Source organism: Poecilia reticulata, unplaced genomic scaffold (assembly GCF_000633615.1).
Source record: "Poecilia reticulata strain Guanapo unplaced genomic scaffold, Guppy_female_1.0+MT scaffold_196, whole genome shotgun sequence".
In the NCBI taxonomy this organism is placed as follows: domain Eukaryota; kingdom Metazoa; phylum Chordata; class Actinopteri; order Cyprinodontiformes; family Poeciliidae; genus Poecilia; species Poecilia reticulata.
Window position 1 is genome coordinate 206,565 of NW_007615020.1, and position 18,872 is coordinate 225,436.

The 18,872-nt window shown below is 36.6% G+C and overlaps 1 protein-coding gene across 2 annotated transcripts in view; it reads right to left on the minus strand.

The window, feature by feature from the left end:
• pias2 (protein inhibitor of activated STAT, 2) overlaps positions 1 to 18,167 on the minus strand; it is a 63,970-nt gene extending 45,803 nt beyond the window's left edge. For both annotated transcript variants that reach the window (XM_008402246.2, XM_008402247.2), the window contains exons 1-7: positions 18,107 to 18,167; positions 14,038 to 14,222; positions 11,826 to 11,913; positions 11,695 to 11,745; positions 10,298 to 10,388; positions 10,073 to 10,207; positions 2,877 to 2,982 (exon numbers count right to left, since the gene is read on the minus strand). In XM_008402246.2, coding sequence (XP_008400468.1) covers positions 2,877 to 2,982; positions 10,073 to 10,207; positions 10,298 to 10,388; positions 11,695 to 11,745; positions 11,826 to 11,913; positions 14,038 to 14,222; positions 18,107 to 18,120 — 670 coding nt within the window. In that variant the 5' untranslated portion in view covers positions 18,121 to 18,167. The remainder of the gene's footprint in view (positions 1 to 2,876; positions 2,983 to 10,072; positions 10,208 to 10,297; positions 10,389 to 11,694; positions 11,746 to 11,825; positions 11,914 to 14,037; positions 14,223 to 18,106) is intronic.
• Positions 18,168 to 18,872: the final 705 nt, after the last annotated feature.

Below are 18,872 nucleotides of genomic sequence, written 5' to 3' on the forward strand. Positions count from 1 at the left end.
ATTCAGGTCTGGACTTTGACTTGGCCATTCTAACACCTAGATACGTTTATTTGTGAACCATTCTGTTGTAGATTTTGCTTTATATTTGGGATCATTGTCTTGTTGGAAGATAAATCTCCATCCCAGTCTCAGGTCTTTTGCAGACTCCAACAGGTTTTCTTCCAGAATGGTCCTGTATTTGGCTCCGTCCATCTTCCCTGTCCCTGCTGAAGAAAAGCAGGCCCAATCCATGATGCTGCCACCACCATGTTTGACAGTGGGGATGGAGTGTTCAGGGTGATGAGCTGTGTTGCTTTTACACCAAACGTATTGTTTTGCATTGCGGCTAAAAAGTTTGATTTTGGTTTCACCTGACCAGAGCTCATTGGAAGTCAATCATTGGAAGTCAAAATTGGAAATAAAAGAAGAAAGCGCCCATTAAAACGGAATTAGGTTTTAATAGGGAATTGAAATTTGAGAATGTTGTTGATCAGTTAAATAGCATTGAGGGGAAAAAGAAGATTTTTTTTGTTTTTTTTATACTGGGATCATTGTGAGAATTTGAGGTATAGACATTAGGATTCAATAAATGGCAGTAGTGCAACAATGCAAGCTGCCATTGAAATCTAAAGAAGAAGAAGAAGAAAGTGTCCATTTCCATTTAACACATGCTAAATGAAAATGGGCGTGTCAGTAAAAGTGCTGACACAAAGGATCAGCACTTTTACTGTTACAGTTGCCGTTCGGAATTCTACCATAATCAGTTCGATTAAATCTAAACTTGGCAAATTTTTCTTTTTCAACCCTAATAAATGTGATATTCAATTGACCTGTTATGACTCAAATGTTGGGTGTCCGCCCCCCTCTGCTGCTGCTGCATCGCTGTGGAAAACCTGGAGAAGCAGAGATATCTGCGGCTTATAGTCCGGAAAATACAGTATTTATTTCATAGTGTTATTTCCTGGATTTTTTCTGTGAAGAACCCAGAGAGGGTTATTTGGTTGTGTTTTCTGGAAAACAAGAAATTTTTACATTTAGGCACTCCTGCAATCGTCACACTTTTTCTGTTACAAACTGACTCCGGCCCCCACCAGGGAAGGGAAAAGTTACTTGGCCCTCAAAGGAAAAAGTTTGGGGACCCCTGGTTTAGAGGGACGGCCGGGTCTTGATAGATTTGCAGTGGTCTCCTCCCATCTCAATACGATCACTTGCTCAGTGCTCCTTGAGATGTTTAAAGCTTGGGAAATCTTTTTTTATCCAAATCTGGCTTTAAACTTCTCCACAACAGTATCTGAGACCTGGCTGGTGTGTTCCTTGGTCTTCATGATGCTCTCTGCACTTTAAATACAACCCTGAGACTATCATGGAGCAGTCTCAGGGTTGCATTTATACGGGGACTTGGATACACACAGGTAGATTCTATTTACATTCATTAGTCATTTAGGACAACGTTGGATCATTCAGAGATCCTCACTGAACTTCTTTCGTGAGTTTGCTGCACTGACAGTAAGGGGGCCGAATAATATTACACGCCCCGCTTTGCTGGTTTTTATTTGTTAAAAAAGTTTAAAATATCCAATAAATTTCGTTCCACCTCACGATTGTGTCCCACTTGTTGATTCTTCACAAAATGATAAGCATTTTAGATCTTTGTTTGAAGCCTGTGACAGACTGGCGACCTGTCCAGGGTGACCCCGCCTCTCGCCTGGAACGTTAGTTGGAGAGGCACCAGCGCCTCTCCCGACCCCACTAAGGAACAAGGGTGTACAGAAAATGGATGGATAGATGGATGTTTGAAGCCTGAAAAGCAGCAATAGGTTGAAAAGTTCAAGGGGGCCAAATACTTTGACAAGGCACTGTAACGTTAAGGGTTTCAAAAGCTGTGCAGTTGTATACAGACTTTGGTCTCGGAAAGAAATCTAAATTCACTCAAAATAGTGTCCTTCATATTTAGATGCGTCTATTCTTGGGGTGCTGTGGTGGCACAGGGGTAGAGCACAACCCACGTGACGAGGCCTTAGTCCTCCACACGGCTGTCGCAGGTTCAAGTCCTGGCCTGGTGACCTGTGCCGCATGTCCTCCCCTCTCTCATTGCCCACTTTCTGTCTGACCACTTTCAAATAAAGGCCTCTAGAGCCAATAAAACCTTAAAAAAAAAAAAAAAGACGTGTCTCTGCTCCAGCATACCTCATGCAAATGATTATATTACCCTTTCAGAATGCCCTAAGTGCAGCAAATGCATGTTAATTGTCCTTCCATTTAAGTTAGGTATGTCTCAACAGGATAACACTTAGCCTGGCCAATGCCTTCCCACTCGATTCTTTTCTCCCTCTGATCTTTCTACCGTGGAGAGAAAACCTGTTTGGGAATTTCTCCAGCAGAATTTACTGGAAATTCTACCAATTTCTCCGGTAGAATTTCAACCCGGCCAACCATAGAACAGAAGGAAAAGCTATGAATGAAGACGTCAGTTTTCTATGCCGATTAAGAATTGCACTTTCCCTCTAGTTTGGTAATGGGAAACCAATACCAAAGTAGCAAGTGAATAAAATCATTCATGCCTCCAAATACTGAATTCATATTAAACGGCCATCTTTTTCAGCTTGGAAATTATCTTTTTGTTGTTTGGTTGTTTACAGTGCAGACACATTCTGGGTAAAATTTTAGAGCTCAACAGAGTCCACACCTCCAGCATCCAATAGTTTCTCAATAGCTCCTCAGCCAGATTCTCTGTATGAAGCAAGGGGCCTTTAGCAGGCAAGCAAAAACCTAGAAAAACAGGACAGAAGGTCCTGGGGGGCCAGGATTGAAAACCAATGACTAAAACCATCTTCACCAAAAAAAAAAAAAAAGCATAGTATATCTTACGAAACTAATGCAACAATTAAAATTTTTACTTAGGGCCCTGGAGTGGTCTGGGCTTCTGATTCCCTTCATCCTCAGTCTCTGCAGGAGCAATGGTGATGTCAGTTGCCTCACAAGGTACACAGAGAGAGAATAAGTCTAAAAAATAAAAAACAACCAAACATATTATTCTTTAATGTCCTGTTGAAGGAGTAACTTTAAAGGTAAAGGTCATTTTTATTTATATAGCACATTTTCTTCAACAAGATAATTCAAAGAGCTTTGCAGGAGTTAAAAGGAAATACAAACAAAACAAACCAAAGGAAAGAGCAAAAGAAGAAAAAGAATCTAATGTTGATCTAAAGTATGTAAACTAGGTGCTCCTGCTCAGGAATTGTGTTATTTTGAAAATGTTCGTAGAATACTAGGAGTATAAAGAATGAAGTACTGACATTGACAAAAACAAAAGTAGAAATATATTCATATATACACATAAACATCTCCCCTCCCAACATATATGCATTCATACCTTACATGCCCACCCCACATGCATATAAAAGCATACTGTGCACCTTTCAACAGGGCTTCAGTTGCACAAAAGAACTTACCTTCCTCAATGCACTTATGCTCCTTGCTAATGCTCTCTGTTTTACTTATTTTATATTATTGTGTATGTTCAATGTGCTCCTCTGGGGATAAAGTTTGATTTTAACTAAATTGAATAAATTGCCCAATAAATAAATCAATACACTTAAAATACACAATTTAAAACAGCTTCACCTTGTTGTATAATTTAAGTGACATTGTTTTTATTTTTCCATCTAAATCCCAAAAAATTATATTTTTAGGCAAGTATTTTAAATTTTTACTGTTTTTAAAAATATATATTTTGGTTTTTCCTTTGACTTATAGATGCATTCATGTCTCTTTAATTTATTTATTCCTTCTGTCCCTAAGAATTTCTTTTATTTCCATTTGCTCTTTTTATATTTTTCCGGTGTGACAAGAGGTATTGGCAGGGAGGCGATGCTGGACCTCCTCGGTTAAGTATGTGAAAATTCCCCCGCATGAAAACAGAGACAACAAAAAGTCCACAAAAACACAAAAATATGTATTGTATCACTGTCTCTTGGAAGAAAACAAAGGTAAGATTTATGTATAAATGTTCTTAGCTCTTTAGTTATTTTATAAAATACGAGACTTTCCACATACATTTCTATTTTTGTCAGTTTGATGACCTCATTTCTAAATATTAAATCAGTTGATATGATCAAAGTTTTACCCATTATTTGATCAATAAACCAGCCCCCCACATTATCAAAATAAAACAAAATGAGTTACAGTGATCCCTCGCTTTAACGCGGTTCACCTTTGCGGATGTTTTTGTGCAGTTTTTTTCACAGTGCATTGTGTTCTGTGTCCTGATTGGCTAAATAGTCTCTGCGGTTCTTCTCTACCTGTGTATTTAGATATACGTAATACAGACTGGCCATTCAGGAGATGAAAACTGAAACTTTGAATGCCTGCTGGAAAAAAACTGGCCAGAATCAGAGCAAAACCCGACCGGAGGCTTGACGAGATCCATCGCTCTGCCGTAGATACAGCTGTGAATCTAGCGGGGCGGGTTGGAGGAGACGCTTTCATGACATGACATGGAACATGCCTTGATATCAAGTCTATAATTAATGTTATGAGCTGTTTCTGTTATTGTAGTAGTTGTACCAGAAATTAAAATGAAGAAGAAACATGAACGAAACAAGGGTGGTATGTGTTTCTGTGATTGTTTATCTGTATATGTTAAATACTATAGAAAGACGGGGAGCCGGTGAGTTTTCAAAAAAAAAAAAAAAAGAAAGACAAGTATAATATAGATAAACACAAATTTTGCAGATACCTACAACTGAGAGACTATTATAGGACAGATATCAGGTGGGATCCCACTGTGGAGGTGAATACTGTGATTCCGACTGTGATAAATTCATTCTACGGAATAAAAACTAAATCATATGTACTTTATATAAAAAATTAACGAGTAAGCACTCAACTAAGTATATAAATGAAAAATGGGAATCAGAGCTTAACGTGACAATTACAGATGAGGATTGGTTACATATGTGGAAAACGCATCAGACATCCAATTTGCTCATATGGAGAGAGTTCACCTGGAAAAATCTGATACGATATTTTATTACGCCTACAGTCAAGAATTAGTATAAGGGCACAGAGATGGCATGGTGGAGGAATTGTGGAACATAGGATGCAGACCTAATCCATTGTCATGAACAACGGATTGGTATAATAGAAGAAATCTACACCATGCAAAAATTGACATATTGTCTGAGACTACAGCAAACACAAATGGAAGGAAAATGGACAAAATAGGTACTATTCAAAATAAAAGACAGCGACGAAAAACAGAGAAAGAACTTGAGAAACTGGATGGGACAAAAGGTATAATAGAGGAATAGCCGAATTGTTTATGTGCACTTTATATGGAAACAAATGTGGAAAATGGCAAAAAAAAGTTAAGACATAAAAAGTAAAATAAAATCGTAGTAGAGGATTTTATAAATGCCACACCATGCACACTACAACATACAACCTATGTACAATGTGTGAGGTGGGTATAAGAAAAGAGATCACCATGTTTGAGAGCACAACAGCATTTATTTTTATCCTGATGTTTTCCTGAACTCTTCTCTGTGGAGGTCTGCCATCTCTCTGATGATGCCAGCCCAGGTGGCTGCTTCCTCCTGAAAGAGATCCACCCAGAAGTTCTGGTGTCACTCATATTAACAACGGAACTTCTCTTCATCATCCACCATCATGTCAAACATGTGTCCCCTTCTTCTGATCCCTGGGGAAGAGTAATCAAATGTCACAGCAGAAATATGTAGATCAAAAACAGACATACCAATGTGGATATGTTATAAACACACAGAGAATTACTTAAATTAACACAGCCATATTACTCTATGTGCAAACATACATGCTTATCATTGACAGACACACAATTATAACTAACTGGAATAGCTATGTGCAAATTAAAAGAACAAATGAAAATAAATACATACCCTGTAAGTATTTAACATATACAGATAAACAATCACAGAAACACATACCACCCTTGTTTCGTTCAWGTTTCTTCTTCATTTTAATTTCTGGTACAACTACTACAATAACAGAAACAGCTCATAACATTAATTATAGACTTGATATCAAGGCATGTTCCATGTCTTCCATGACTGTGCAGTTGAAACCAGATATTTACATATACTGAATAAAAAGACATGCACATTTTTTCCCAGTGTCTGAAGTTAAATATGACCACACTTGTCTTGTTTTAGGTTTGTTAGAATTACGTTATTTCTTTTGGCTAAATGCAAGAAAACTGGATGAGAACATATTCAAGACATTTTTGTGCATCATATGTTACTATGCAAAATTCAAAATGTAAACTTTTGAATTTTCTCAACAACAAAGTTAGTGTTTTGGAGTAGCCAGCACAAAGCCCTGTTCTCAGTCCTATGAAGAAGTTGGTACAATGAGGAAAAAAGTATTTAGTCAGTCATCAATTGTGCAAGTTCTTGCACTTAAAAAAAATAGAGAAGCCTATAACTGACATCATAGGTAGACCTCGACTTTGCATCCAAAGGATACTATACCTACTGTGAAGCATGGGGGCGGCAGTGTCATGCTTTGGGGCTGTTTCTGCAAAAGGAACAGGACAACTGATCCTTGTACATGAAATAATGAATGAGGCAATGTATTGTGAGAGTTTGAGKGCAAACCTCTTTCCATCAGCAAGAACATTGAAGGTGAAACGTGGCTGGGTCTTTTAGCTTGACAATGATCCTAAGCACACCACCAGGGCAACAAAGGAGTGGCTTCATAAGAAGCATTTCAAGGTCCTGGAGTGGCCCAACCAGTGTCCAGATCTCAGCCCCATAAAAAAACCTTTGGAGGGAGTTGAAAGTCTTTGTTGCCCAGCAACAGTCCCAAATAGATAGCAAATAGCAAATAGAAATTATTCTTGGTAATTCTAACTAAGCTAGAAGAAGAGACGTTTGGTCAGATTTAATATCAGAAAGTGAGAAAAAAATGCAAATGTCTTATGCAGTGTAGGTAAATATCTGGTTTTAACTGTATGTAGGCAACTATAAAGTGTAATGCAAACCAGACATAAATTCCTGCATACTGCTTACCTTAGCAGTGTCGATGTGTCACTCGTCTATGGCTGCACATTTGGAGGTGGGGTGCTGGAGTTACTGGTATCTGACACAGTTATCCAAGGCTTGCGATTCACTCAGCTAACTCAACAAAAACAACGTATTCCTAGATGCTCCACAGAGTTATCGCTGAACTCTGTAGTCCCCTAAGATGCACAGAAAAGCATGCACCTGATCATTGCACTACTTGCTGGTAGCTTGGGAGGACTCCCAAAGCTTCTGTCAGAGGTTAACTTCAGGGGCCACTTCTTCCAAACTATGAAAAACCAGACGCTTGACTTGTGTGTCAATGAGTGAGGCTAACTGAAACATACGTCCTGTCTGTGGACAATAAGTTGCAAGTATGAAGTAAGCACATGGCTCATTAGTATCTCCAACCAGGGCCGCTGCCAGGAATCTTGGGCCACCTGACAAAAAATTAGTTTGGGCCCCCCCACTGGCGCAGCTGCCATTACAATTTGTTGAGTTTATTTGACCCATAAAAAGCATCACAATTTTAAAGGCTTCCATCTGCCTTGCTGTCTTTGGTTCAATTAGCACAATATTTACTGCTCATGAATTTTACATCCAACAGTCCACATCCAGTATGCAAGTAGGTTGCTTTTTTTTCTATTAGTTTTAGATACTGAAATGTCTCTCCCCATGAGCAACAGTCAAAAGCAACGTGAACCTACACATAAAGCAATCCAGACTTCTAAAAAATGCTATGTAGTTGCATTTTATTTAACCTACAGTACATAACTTTAATAAAAAATATGTTTTCTCCAGATTTGTTAAAGCTGTCACAATGTCGTAGCAGTTAGCAGTTATGAGACAGATTATCTGTGAAAACCATTAATCTCCTCCATCTCCTTCCTGAATTACTATTACTGGCTAAAGTAATGCACCGTTCTGACCAAAACAACCAATCGGAACTGGCAGGATGCTGTTAGCGCTGTCAATTATCCTCATTCACTCACTGCTAAACGTGCTAATGGTGGAGAAACAACTTATCATTACAAGAAATCTGCCATCATTGGTAGCTATCTGAGCATACACAGTTTCAATCTGCACAGCTCTGTGCTATGCTAACTGCAGCACGGCACAAATCGAGGGGGAGGAAGGATGAGCAGCACAGATTGTGATTGACAGCACTAAAACTCTCCTGCCGCTGACTGGTTGTTTCTAGCACTGCGAGAAAGCAGAGGACATAGATTTTTCACTGATTAACTCTCATATCATACTGTCACAACATAATGACAGTTTTAAAAAAAATGTGAAAAAAATATTTATATAAACGCTGCATACTGCAGCTTTAATTTCACTCAGGACGGGTCAGGAGGGACGTGTTTTAGAGCTGCTGCGGACTGACTCATCTGTTGTTAAGTGGTAAAAGGCACAGAGACAAGTTAAATATATGAATATGTTGGTAATTTTTTTTCCTTAATCCATTAAATGTTAGTGAAATGGAGGCAAACAGTAGTCTGTAGCTACGCTAATTATGCTAGACGGCTGATAATCTCACAGTCTATCCACCTCTCGGAGAAAAACTGGGTTATAAATTAACACTCTTGCCTTTTTGTCTTTTTCCCTATCTCTATTTTGTTTTTGAAAACATGATTTTATAACTTTTCTTAGCAGCATAGTAACTGCCACAGTCGTTTCGTGACAGCTGTATTCAGCTGCAGCTTTTACTGACTGCAGCTGCATATGTCACCGTGAAGCTCCAAGCAGGAACAAACCATTTCATGCAGATCCAGGGGGGTTCAGGGCAAAAACGGACGTGTGTTTTTTGGTCTGGGAGGGGTAACATTAAACTTTTACTGCTAAAAACAATCTTTGAAAATACAATGATTAATTTTGCATTTGACAGGACCCTGATTTTTTTTAAATTTTATTTCTATGAACAAAATATAAATAATTGAATTGTGGAAGGCCCCCTGCTGGTCAGGGCCCCTAGAATTGTCATCACTTTTCACCCCTTTACTGCGCCCCTGTCTCCAACAAATCTGCATGTTAGAAAAACACATACTTCGGCGATTACAACATCCACTTTAAAAGATGCCAGTGGAAAGAAAACTAGGACAGAATGACTTGCATGACCAGAGGGATTCATGAAAAATTGAATATTTTTCAGTTTCTTGGGGTGAGTTGCAGAGTTTTTATTGTTTTTAGAACACTATTACAACACATCGCATGCCACCGGTAGATCTAGGTCTGCCTGGGGCTGCACTCCTGCAGCTGTGCTCACTCTTGTCACTGTTACTGTGCAATACGACAGTGACATGGCAGAAAGCAGTGGAGGGCCCTGCTGATGAAGTACATCTGTTGCACCTAAAGTAAAATAATTATTCATGTCTGGCTTTCTTCGGGCTGAAAGAAAACATTGTCTAACATGTTGTAGTTATTATATTTTTTTGCTTATCAGAGAGAATCTAAAGCTGAGAAACCCTCCAGCATTTAGGCATTGTTTAATGTCGCGAGAGCTCAGAGTTCACAGACGACTCTGTGAAAAAAGCTATCAAGACAGATGCTTCTAAACTTCTAAAAATATATATTTCTAACTAGATGAAGACAAGTCAAATCTGGTGAGAGTGATGTGACATGATGTGGCAATTTGATTATTTTGAACAGTTCTATGCAATGAACAGTAGGACTGAAGCTGTTCTTTGTTGTTTGACTCAGTTTGCATATATTGCTCTGCTCACTCATCAACTTCTATTGTTATTTTTAATTAATTTAAAATTATTTAATCAGGAATAACAATAACAGATACAATTGATAGAAATGGTTGAATAATTTTTATATTTCATGGTGCAAAAGAGAATTTTTGCTTCTGTGTTTTGAAACGTTTGAACAAATAATAATTTAAAATGTTCTAGGTCAATTCAGCACTGTTTATCTGTATTGGATTGGTACTGGCGGATACTAAACCTCAGATATTTGTATTGGAAGTGAAAAAAGTGGATCGGTGCATCCCTAGTTTGAGGCCACTGATTTAAATAGCTTGCTTAAATTCAATAAGATATTGTAAACCTCACCTTTCCCATTTCTTGGGTCCATGTCACTGAAATCTGGTTTGGCACAGCAGAAGAAAGTCTGACAAGGGAGGTAATGTTAAGAGGTCTTCCTGTTCTCTTCTGTTCAACTCCATTTTTTGGTGGTGGTGCAAATCCCTAAAGAATAGAAAATTTAGTGTCTTCCTCCATTAAATACTTTAGTGGAAGGTTTACATTTTACTGTTCTAAAGGAAAAATGGCACTTACAGGCAAAGGAAAGAGCTTGCCATTGACTTTTATGCAAAGACTGTTGGGGAAATTATCATCTTGTGGACAACTTGTCTCTGCCAAGCAGAACCTGAAAGTTAAAAAAAACATTTAAAATTTTCTTAAGACACATCTTGATATTATGCTAGGCTGTGTCAAAACAGTTTGCAGGCAAGAAGTGACAATATAATTTTATTTATTTTGCTTATATAGTGCTAAGTCTCAATAAAAGCCATAATGGTGCATTGTAATCAGATTAAATTTATATGCAGACTTTCAAGCATATTAATGTAGTCGAGTAGATTAAATTGTAACTACACATATTTAAATTAAACCTTAGCTAAAATAATGTGCAATGAAGCTCAACTACTATGCCAATTTGTCAAATAGTTTTCAATCTAAGGAAATCCAGATGATTTCTATGAAAATATATGAAGACTGTTCTCGTCTTACTGTATGTAAATTTGTCAGAGAGATACACAGTTGATCAATTTAAATGCCACACTGTCTTTTAGATGATCTGTTTTGCACGAAAACTAAAAGTTAAATATCTTTGAAATTTTGAGTGTTAATGCACAAATTGTACTTTAGAAATTACAAATAATAAAATGTCATATTCTTGGATCGTAAAACATTTCCCTAAAGTTTTTACCTTTGAAGTCAGCAAAGTAGGTGTAAACACATTCAGTAAATAATGTGAACTTGGATACTGATTACTTGGCAACTTGAAAGGGGTTATAAATCCCTGACGTTTTACAACAAGTTGCTGTCATATTGCAATGCATGCAGACAGTATCGACTTGCAGAGCAGGACGGGACCAATGTGCTTGAACTTGAGTATGTACACAATAGTGCAATTAATGCATTAAAGCACATTGCACCAACAGGCAATGTGTTGCATGCTGGTTTTATTTTATTAGTTTTGCCAAGTGAGGGGAATACTTCATAATCCAAGCTGCCTCAATGTAAATATTAGAATTAAATTTTTATTGAAAACTATATACATCGTACAACCTTGTGTGTAGCATGCGTTAATATGGAATACAACCTGCTGAATCACTGACAAACTAAAGGTGTCTGAATGACGGGACCTTCTTTACAGTCTTATTAGAAAACCATGTTGTGAAAAGGGGCATTGTTGTTCCCTTCATTACTTTTTGGACAGCTTCATTCATTACTTTATTTTTGGAGGATTTTAACTTTAAAAACCAACTGACAACAGTTTTTGTTGGATTTATGAAGAGTAGCTAAAATACCAATATTAACCTTTACATTATCTTTAGCTACCAAATTTATTTAAAAGTTGCTAATCGCTTTTGTTATTTCGTATTAAATGACAATAATTAATATGAATTAATGACTCGTATAATTCAACTAAAATTCAACTAAGCTCTCACCTTAGTTGAATTTGAACCATATAGTCCCTTCTGCCACCTGGCAGGAAGTCTCTGTAAAACATAACAAACCACTCATTTTAATATATATGATTTCTTCAACAGGTGAAGAAACTTTAAAAAACTGTCCATACCTGGATATGCATACTTCTCGAACTTGCTGTGGTGTTAAAGCAAAAATAAAATACTTTTCTTGATGGTACCTCTGTGCAGTACTTGCTCCTAAAAAATATTGCTGTTGTCAAAAAAGCTATTTACTGTACCTTGACAAAACACATGCTGGCACAACTGCATTTCTAACTATATTACCCTTGTGAAAAAATAAGAAGTATATCTTAAATATGAATATACATTTTTCTGAAATACATTTTTAGTATGCCATCAACTGCCTATGCTTAAGATTATATTAAAAATGTAAAATAAAATGTTTTCTAAACCATACTTTAAATTCTAATTAAATATATTACTAAAATTATATTTTGGATAATCCTTTTTAAAATACACTTTGCTTGCATTTGTAAAAAAAAAACAAAATAAAAATACATAATAATGTACATTTTAAAAATATATTACAAATATATACAAAATATTTTTCTGAAGCAGAAACAAAAACAATACTTGAGTGGAATGTATACATATGTATGTATATACATATCTACATACAGTTGTGTTCAAAATAATGGCAGTCCCACAGTGATTTAGCAAGATAAATCACTGTTTTTGTTAGAATTTCTTCATCTACACTACAAACAAGTTTCTAAAAGGTTTAGGAAACCAACAGACCCAACAGGCATGATGAACTTTCTGCTGATTCTGTGAAACTCAATCATTTTCTGACGTTACTATTAACGTGTTAAAAAAAATAGCAGTGCCGAGTTCAATTAGTGAGGTCATTGATTATGTGAAAAAACATTGGTGTTATACAGGTGACCCTTATTTAAGGCTCAAGGCAACTGTCGCTGCATATGCTAGATGTGCATTTGTCCTTGAAAAACAGAGTACCATGAGTCGTTCAAGACACTGTGAAGAAGAAGAACTTTCTTTGATCAAAAAAATAATAAAAGAGGGGAAAACCTATAAAGAACTGCAGAAAATGATAGGCTGTTCAGCTAAAATGGTATCAAATGCTTTAAAATGGCAGCCAAAACCAGAATGTTGAGGGGAAAAAAGAAAAACAACTATTTGAATGGATCGGGGAATAACCAAAATGGCAAAGGTTCAGCCAATGATCAGCTCCAGGAAGATCAACAAAGATCTGTGATTGGCTGCGAGTTCTGCAGCAATCAGACGACATCAATGAGAAGCCAAGCTACCAGCAGGAAGCCCCGCAAAGTGCCGTTGTGAAAAAATCCATGTGCTGAAGTAAATTCAATTAGCCAAAAAACACATCGACTGGCCTAAAAAGAAATGGAGTAATATTTTGTGGACTAATTAATGAAAGTAAAATTGTTCTTTTTGGTTCTAAGAGATACAGTCAGTTTGTCAGACGTCCTGCAAACTGTGAATTCAAGCCACAGTACACACTGAAGACGATAAAGCACGGTGGTCCAAGCATCATGATCTGGGGAGGTTTCTCATGGTGTCGGTCCTACTTAATGCATACCAGGGATCATGAATCAGTCTGACTACACCAGAATACTGGAAGAAGTCATGTTTTCGTATGCTAAAGAGAAAATACCCTTGAAATGTTTGTTTCAACAAGACACTGATCAAAAAACACACCAGCAATCGAGCAAAATCATCAGACAAACAGAATTCAAGTAATGGAGTGGCCGGACCTTAATCCCACAGAAAACTTGTGAGCTGACTTTTATCACTTGTAGTTAAAAAATATGAAGTCGTGCTTCAGCGTCAAGCATGCTCAAGTATGCTAAGATTCAATATTCTTAATATATTTATTTTTCACAAGGGTAGAACTTGATTGACTTAAGATAAAGTTTTATCAACTCTACTTCCACTTACCCTAATCATTACTGGTACATTCCTAACATTTAACGTAAAGTTAATGTACACTTTGTCCCCAACAATAAAAACAGTGGTCTTAAGTCTTCACATTGTAAATTATTATCCTGGAAAAGATCCCCAAACACTTAAGTACATACAGAACTGAATACTTTCACTTTCAATGAGTGAAAGTGAAAGTATTCAGTTCTGGTCCAGAAGCCCTTCATGAACAAAAAAAAAACAAAACTTGTTAACATTACTTGTCAGACTTCACTGAATAAATAAGGCTGCAATCAAATAGTGATGTTTAAGTGCACTGAACTCACTGAAATGTCACTGAACTCTTGTAAAAAGTTACTCATCTCATTTTTGCTGTTAACAAAATTGGGAAACATTACAGACCTAGACTTGAAGGCTTGATAAGAACATCCAGCACATCATAAAAGGGCAGGGGTTTCATCTGTACATCAGGATGGACAGGGGGAATGAGAGGGGCAGGCTGCTGAAGGTTCATGCTGGTTTTGGCACAGTACCACACTGCTGTTTCGCCTGTCAAGAGGCTGACGTTTATGTTAGAGTGTTGACTCCTGCCAACAGAGAATAGTTGTCAGTACATTCTGTATATAGTCCTCAAAACCACTGTTATAACCTACTTAGCTTACAACAGTGAAAAGAGACTACATAAAACAACATTTCACAAATTAAATATAGATACAAACATTGCAAACCCAGAAAACAATATACAAAGACTTCAATAGTTTTTAGACAGATGTTTTAAGATTGATTCAAGTAGCAATTATAAAGCTAAATGATAGGTATTTTTCTCGAACCTTCATAAAAGAACCACAGACGACGTATATGAATTTTATGGCCAAGCTTTTGCAAAAGGAGAAGACTCAGCAAACTGCTCCTCCAAGCCGTTCACTGAGCATCTGAAGACCTTTGGTTACAGCTTGTCTTTTATTATCAAGTAAAAAAGAGGGAGGATAGGTAAGGAAGACAGCAGAGACAAAATGCTACTGCACACAGGCAGTTTCTAAGGTAGGGAGTATTCCAGTTGAGTAGAAGGCATCTGTGGAAACATAATTCAAGGTCTGGGAAACACAGTTAACTGTTTCACATGAAGACAAACAGGCAGATGGGGCCTCCAGGTCAGTTTAAACACACAGAGGGAAGAGAACACTTTAAATTGAAAATCACAATAATCTATAGACTGAATGTTGATTAACTATTGATTAACATTAGACTGAATATGAACTAAAGTAATAACAAAATGATAATACCAAAAAATCTCTAACACTAATTTTCCTAAAAGCATAAACTGGTACACACCAACACAGGCTGGAGAGGAAGGAAACAACATCAAAGATATTTGTAAGAATCTTTTTACACTAATAAACCTTCAGCCCCTAATTTTAGTCAAATTGTAATATTCTTGGAAAAGTTGTAAATACTTCTTAGAGATGTGTTAAATCTGAAGCAGACATTCATTCTGAATATTCAAAAAAGCACACAATTTGAAGCACAATGATTCTGGTTGAATAAGCAAAAGTCCATATTTTTATTCATATTTTTTTTTTATAAATTTCTACCTTAAAGAGCACTGTTTGACTAAATTGTTGGCTGATTGCACTGAATTAACTAAATAAAGAGCAGCTGTAGGCTTTTATAAAGTCTGAGTGGTAGTTTGAACATAGATGCTAATGGTTAACCAATGCATGGATAATTATATAACACACAATATTTTTATTCTGTAGAAAGCATGCCATGGGAAGTTGGTATATCATAAATCTACCCAAACAATATGCCCTGTTGTATTAAACAACAGAGTACCAACAGTATTGAAGCACCAACTGCAGATCAGCAACTAATGGCTTTAAAAAGTTTCACTAGATATGTAAGCACTCATCTTTAAAATGTATAATCAGTTAAACATGTTGTCAGTCCGTCATAAGCAAGTCAAGTGGGGTTTCTTAAGTTTGATATCATCTGCCAAGCTTGAGGCTATAGTCCAGTCAAGAAACAACCTAGCCAAAATATTGCAAGAACTATATGAAAAAAAAAAAAACTCTTTACCAAGTCTGTGAACTACAGCAAATGTTGAAATAATAACTGAGAGATTACCAATAACTGCTCATATTTCCTTTGAAGAACTTAGTTTAAAGGTCTAACAGGGTATTTGCTATTAGCTGGTGAAGTTTTATGTGGGGAATCAAGACTTGATTATAAGATGTGCTTGTTGATGCATTAGGCAAATAGATCATTTCCTTTGTATTGTATTAAGATTGTGCCGCAGACAGACAGATAGATTAATAGATTGATTGATATATATGACATAAACCATAAATCCAGTCACGATTAATTATGGGTGTTTTTTGCTACAATGGAAAGCATGGCAATGGCAAACTACTTTTTCTTTCAGTTCCTTCATAATGCAGCTTTTCCTGCCTTGTAGTCATAAATGCAGAGTCAGTACTATGACATTTACACAATTCATTGTTTACCGCAGGGGAACAAGGGTAAATCAACCTACATTTCCTTAATTTTGTAAAATCTGCAATCAACCAATAACAATGTGAGAAAGTGATCCTGTCCACTAATCATATCTACCTCTGTAAAGATCTGAAAATCAACCACTGTCTTCCATTTGCTCTGCTGTGAAAGAGAACTGACTGACCTGCCCTCAGGTCACATCTGCACAGTTAACAATAGTCACCTCACTGTTAACTGTCAACTTAGCTGAGATATTTAGTGATTTTTCAGACAAAAAATAGATATTAGCCAAAGTCAAAATCAAGAGGTCAGGCTTTTTAAAGATATGGGTACCCTTGTAAAAATCCCAACATAAAATAGCACAGGACACACATCAATGTCTACCAATCAATTCCAATTAAATTTGATGAAAAAAATACAGAGTGCATGTAACCTCTGCATCAAATGGCTTAGACATCTTACACTGCATGTCAGTTGAGAGAAATGTGTTCAGTTCAATGCATCACCCAAAGTTACAGCACAAAGTTACAGCTTAGCTGCTGCCATGTTTAAGTATGCAGATGAAAAAGCCTCCTCTGATGTTCATTTCTGAGTTGCTCCAATTGCTAGAATGAGAACTCCCGAAATATGAATGAAAATCCCTTTCATCAAAACACACGTTCCTTGTAGATCAGACATTTCAAGAATGATTTTCTTAATTAAGCTGAGCAGCAGGAGCTGAAAAACTGACATGATGTCTTTGACACAAGCTGCTGCCATCCGAGGCTCTGGCAGTATCTGTATTATATTCTCTGTTGTCGGTTGTCTTGGTGTTTATTTGGAGATGAAAACCACTGGAGTTCACAATTTCTTTTACATGAATATCATGTTTGGATATGACTGGTGTTTCCATCATTTGTTTTATAATCAGAATTAGAATTGACCTCAATACCATCTTCAGCTTCTTTCTGTATTTCCCTGTCGTGATCAAAGATAAGTTCAGGCACCTCCATTTTATTTCTGCTAGTCATCTACTTAAAATCTGAAAACGACTATATCACGTGGAAAGTTTTAGGATTTCCTTGCAGATATTATTTATACGTTTACCACCTCTTATGCTGAGTGTCCACTCAACACGGATTAAGTTTGCCCAAGGGAAGAAAAGGTTCCTGTCCAGTCTTCATAACACCTTTTTCTCTTATGAAGGTCAAACTGACCCAGCAGTTTGCAGCCCATCACAAGAAAATGACCCATTTTCATCTTAGATACTCATCGTGGTTATTATGCCAAGCAGATGTTTCAACCAGAAAATATACTTTGAATTTTTTTTTTAGATTTTTAAACTTTATAATGGGTCAATTTGACCCGCAGCACAACAGGGCGGTTAAACAGTTAAATCGGTCGACATCAGTCCCAGAGGTTTGTACTGAGTAAATGGCTGCTGGTCATTTCGTTCTTCAGCAACGTTGTAACCATCCTCTTACTTTCTTGCATCAAAGCTTGTCGTTTCTGGGCTATTTCATAATTGTAGCCTGCTATCGACAGCATTAGACCCATAAAAATGCAACACAAACATCTATGATCAACATTTCCTTTGTCTACTCCAATAAATATTCAATCACTCCACAAACCGGAGCTCGTACATTAGACAATAGTAATAGTAGTCCCTGTAAGGTGTTAGAAACTATTTTTAATTATCATTTAATGCAATCATACGAGTCGATACTGTTATTTAGAAATGTAAAAAAATAAAAACTATTAGTAAGCAGGACATTTTCAAAATATAAAACACAAAAGAGCTGCTTTGTGAAAAGTAAAACTGTTAGCATAAGGCTATTCTTACAAGTGTTTAAGATCTGTAGTACATTGAAACTCTATGCTATAAATGTCCTCCAACCTCTTCAGTTCACGGTGTTATATTTTTACAGCTTTTCTACCTTCATAGCGTCATGAAAAGTCAAAATAACTAAGATTACAATGCCTTTTTGTTTTCGCCTACCTGTGATCCCCCATTTTTTGCCATTTTGTTTTTCCGGGTCAGCATTTCCGTTATACCTTAGCTCATTTGCGCATGTGCTAAAAGAAAATACTTCCGGTAGGGTGATTTTTTTTTTTTTCCGTAGGGTGTTTTTATATTTTATTCTTTTTTTTACATTTCTATGTAATCGTAAAACATATTATATAATTTAAATACAATCACAAAAATAAAGTTAAAAACAGTTTGGTTGCATTTCGCTAAACTGCTTTGACTGACATTTTCTGAAAACAAAAAATGTATCAAGTAAATGTATATTTGTGTACCAAACGTGAGGAAAACTGGAGTAATAAATGTGTATTTCCTATTGTGACTTTGAGTACAATCACAGTTAATAGCGAGTGTTAGAAGAACCTTAAATCCTCCTTTTACCAAACCTTTACACAGATATGTTTGTAAGAATTAGCAAAGGCACTGCTTCCAAATTAGAAACATTTTATATGATTCATGAATTCACAGATGCCCTGATTTTAAGGGCATGAGTAATCACAGAGAGTTTATTTTATTATACAAAATAACAAAATCTTAAACAAAGGTTGATGCTGCTCCTACGAATATTTAGTTTGCTGCTTTGGGGAGAAATATTGAATAAGGAAAAGAAATAACACCCAGGTGCTCCCCAACAAAAACACACTCACACAAAATCACTGGAGAATACCACAAAGGAATAAAGCTCCTCTTCCACTAGTTTCTTCAGTCTTCTTTCTTCTTCTTTTTTGTTTTATGGCGG